Consider the following 4,446-nt stretch of genomic DNA (forward strand, 5'->3'; position numbering starts at 1 on the left):
GATCTTATTTTTCCTGGTCATGTTGTTTGCTTCCGACTGGTCTGCAGCTCAGATATCCTACTCTATCAACGAGGAGACGGACAAAGGAACTGTTGTCGGGAACCTCGCAAAGGATTTAAACATCAACGTCCGAAATCTGCAAACCAGGAATCTAAATATTGTGTCGGGACACAGTAAGAAATACTTCGAAGCTAATTTTAAAACAGGAGAGCTTTATGTCAGTGAGAGGATAGATCGTGAAGAGCTTTGTCTGAACACTGTTAAATGCACTTTAAATATCGAGGCCATACTGAGTGATCCTGTAGTGCATAAACGCATCGAGGTGGTGATTAATGACGTGAACGACAACGCGCCTACTTTTGTGGAGAAATATTTTTCTGTCAATATTTCTGAATCTTCACCCGCGGGCGAGCGCTTCTTGCTGCCTTTGGCAGTCGATGCAGATTCAGGCAGCAATTCTGTAAAGACGTACAAGCTCAGTGTAAATGAGTACTTTTCCCTCGACGTACAGAGCGACGGAGAACACAGCGCATCTGCTGAATTAGTGCTGCTGAAAGCTTTAGACAGAGAGAAACAAGCAACTATTGAACTGACACTCACTGCTGTAGATGGAGGCAGACCTCCAAAATCTGGAACTGTTCAAATTATTATTAATGTTTTAGATGCCAATGATAATACGCCGTCTTTTAGCAAATCGCTTTATAAAGCTAGCGTTTACGAAAATGCTCCAATCGGATATACAGTTATTCAGCTTAATGCCACAGATTTAGACGAAGGGGAAAACGCAAGACTAATTTACTCTTTAGTCAAACGTGCCAGCTTCAATCCCGCCGAGATTTTCTTCATGAATTCTGAAACAGGTGCAATAAGCATTAAAAGTGAACTAGATTATGAAACACAGTCAGCTTATGAAATACACGTGCAGGCAACAGACAGAAGTTCCTTACCTCGGAGATCAAATGCAAAGCTTTTGATTGAAGTAGTGGATGTTAACGATAACACCCCAGAAATAGTTGTAACATCTCTGATGAACCCAGTTAAAGAAGATGCAGAAATAGGAAGCGTTGTCGCTATGGTTACAGTGACGGATAAAGATGGCGGCAAAAACGGTCAAACTCGATGTAAGCTTGTTGGTTCAACTCCTTTTAAGCTAAATGCTAATTATAAGAGTTATTACTCCTTAGTTGTAGATGGACCCCTTGATCGAGAAACACATGCTTTTTACAATATCACAATTATAGCTAATGATGACGGAGTCCCGTCTCTGTCCAGCACCAGCGTCATCAATGTACATATTTCTGATGTCAATGACAACGCGCCCAGTTTCCTTGATTCTGTGATCAATATTTACGTGAAAGAAAACAGCCCAGTTGGAGCCAGTATTTTTACTATAAGCGCAGTCGATGTTGATATTAATGAAAACGCCAGAGTAACTTATTCTGTAGATTCTGATAATAAACATAACCCCGTGTCTTCGTTTATAAACATCAACTCAGATACTGGAGAAATTATTACTCTGCAGTCTTTTAATTATGAAGAAATGAAAACATTTCAGTTTAAAGTCAAGGCCATTGNGGTCACTCTGCAGAGTGGATCCCGTGTGATATTTACCACAAAATGGACGTGTTCTAAAATTATTATTTTTTTTTTTCGTTTGTTTGGCAGCAATGGGACGTGGGACGATTACAGGCGCGATCTGGATAAACATCGGGGCTCTGCTTTATTTCTGTGGTGCGTGCACAGCGCTGCTCTCGTTCTCCGTTCCCGAGGAGGTTGACAAAGGAACAGTGGTGGGAAATCTTGCTAAGCATTTACAAGTCTCCGTCAGTGAGTTGGAACGACGGGATTTACGAATTGTCTCTGGGAGCTTTAAGAAGTATTTCGACTTGGATTTGAAAGCTGGTACACTGTATGTTTGCGACCGGATTGATCGCGAAGAGCTTTGTCCGAACTCGGATAAATGTTTCCTAAATATAGAAGCCATGTTGAGCAATCCGTTGCATCTGCATCGCATAGAGGTTCAGATAACGGACATCAATGATAATGCACCATATTTTCTTGAAAAGGAAATTAACTTGAATATTTCAGAATCGTCTTCTCCCGGAGAGAGGTATTTGCTGCCGATGGCAAACGACGCGGATTCGGGGAATAACGGGGTGAAAAGCTACAAGCTTACTTCCAATGAATATTTCTTGCTTGACATACAAAGCGGAGGACAGCACAGTGAGTCTGCCGAATTAGTGCTGCAAAAGTCGTTAGACAGAGAAAAAAATGCTGCGAGTCACCTAACATTAATTGCTCTCGACGGAGGTAAACCTGCCAAAACGGGGGCATTAAAGATCACTGTACATATAATGGATATTAACGACAATGCTCCAGTGTTTAGTCAGCCGTTGTATAAAGTCAAGGTTCTTGAAAACACCCCTTTGCAAACCTCCATTCTCACTGTCAGTGCTGAAGATTCAGATGAGGGAATAAACAGTGAAATATTATATTCATTTATTAGAAGAGGAAATATTAATCCTGATGCTTTATTCTCAATAAACCCAGACACAGGGGAAATAACTGTGATAGGACAGATCGACTATGAGGAAACTGCAGCCTATGATATCCGCTTGCAAGCCAGAGATAAAGGTTCGCCTTCAAGGAGTGTTCACGGTAAAATGTTAGTGGAAGTGATTGACGTTAATGACAACATACCCGAGGTTGTGGTCACGTCCTTGATGAGTCCAGTTAAAGAAGATGCTGAGACAGGAACTGTCGTTGCTCTGGTGACTGTGACCGACAAAGATGGGGGTAAAAATGGTATTACCAGTGCTCAGGTCATTGGGTCGGTTCCTTTTAAGCTCAAGCTTAATTATAAAAATTATTATTCATTAACAGTTGATGGACCTCTTGATAGAGAGAGTGTTTCTCACTACAATGTCACAATTTATGCTATAGATGAGGGCAATCCACCCCTCTCTAGTACCAGTGTTATCCCTGTTCACATTTCAGATGTTAACGATAATGCCCCTAATTTCTCAGATTCTGTAATAAATGTATATATCAAAGAGAATAGTGCAGTCGGAACCAATATTGGAATTATAATGGCACAGGACCCAGATGAGGCAGAAAATGCTAAAATAATGTATTCATTATTAGGCAACTTTTCAAAAAATATTCCAATATCTTCAGTTTTAAACATAAACTCTCAAACTGGAGAAATTATATGTCTAGAGTCTTTTAACTACGAGGAGTTAAAAACATTTCAGTTTAAAGTTCAAGCAAATGATTCTGGTGTTCCTCAGCAAAGTAGTAATGTGACTGTTAATGTTTTAATCCTGGATGAAAATGATAATAATCCAACTATTTTAGCTCCTTATTCTGAGCACGGCTCTGTTAACAGTGAGACCATCCCTTATTCTGCTGAAGCGGGATACTTTGTAGCAAATATCAGGTCTGTGGACGCAGATTCTGGATACAATGCGCTGCTTTCTTATCACCTGTCTGAGCCCAAAGGAAACAACTTGTTCAGGATCGGAACCAGCACCGGAGAAATCAGGACTAAGAGGAGAATGAGTGACAATGACCTGAAAACTCATCCATTGGTTGTGCTGGTTTCTGATAATGGAGAACCTTCTCTGTCAGCCACTGTTTCTATTGACGTGATGGTGGTTGAAACCACAGCTGACGTCCAGACTCAGTTCAGACATTTGCCTATGAAGGAGGACAACTTCTCTGATTTGAACTTGTATCTACTGGTCGCCATCGTGTCAGTGTCTGTGATCTTTCTGCTGAGTCTCATCAGTTTAATAGCTGTCAAATGCCACAGGACAGACAGTGATTTCAGCAGGTACAGCGCCCCCATGATCACCACCCACCCTGACGGGAGCTGGTCTTACTCTAAAGCTACTCGGCAGTATGACGTGTGTTTCAGCTCAGACACACTGAAGAGTGACGTAGTGGTTTTCCCCGCCCCGTTTCCACCTGTAGATGCTGAACTGATCAGTATTAACGGAACAGACACTTTTACCAGAACTCAGACTTTACCAAACAAAGAGAAGGTAAGAAATTCAGAAACACTATTTCAATTCCCTGTGCCCCACATAGCAATTATGCAATTATTGTTATGCCGAGTTTAAAACTTTTCATTATATTTGTAAATTTTTAATTGTTTGTTTTAGTCAGTCAAATATATTTATTCTTTCATGTTTCATTCTTGAAAGTGTTTTTGGTTCACAGTGAATGACAAATGTATCCATTATGATCTAACGCTTCATCACCACAATAGCACAAAGTAATTTTTGCCAATCATATTTTGGCAACAAAAATGAAGAAAATCCACACCTCTTTTTTTGTTAAATGATGATTTAGGTAATAAATAAATAAATAAATAAATAAATAAATAAATAAATAAATAAATAAATAATAATAATAAAAAAAACACTTTTGATTAAAAAAAAT

The 4,446-nt window shown here is 39.7% G+C and overlaps 1 protein-coding gene across 1 annotated transcript in view; it reads left to right on the forward strand.

Moving 5' to 3' along the window:
* The window catches only part of LOC106956699 (protocadherin alpha-3-like), a 10,498-nt gene extending 8,621 nt beyond the window's left edge, over window positions 1-1,877 (forward strand). The window contains exon 2 of the mRNA XM_015047701.1: window positions 8-1,877. Within this exon, the coding sequence (XP_014903187.1) occupies window positions 8-1,777 (1,770 nt within the window). The 3' untranslated portion in view covers window positions 1,778-1,877. The remainder of the gene's footprint in view (window positions 1-7) is intronic.
* Window positions 1,878-4,446: the final 2,569 nt, after the last annotated feature.

This window comes from Poecilia latipinna, unplaced genomic scaffold, assembly GCF_001443285.1.
Source record: "Poecilia latipinna isolate Pla-1442-1.1 unplaced genomic scaffold, P_latipinna-1.0 Scaffold840, whole genome shotgun sequence".
NCBI classification, from domain to species: Eukaryota; Metazoa; Chordata; class Actinopteri; order Cyprinodontiformes; family Poeciliidae; genus Poecilia; species Poecilia latipinna.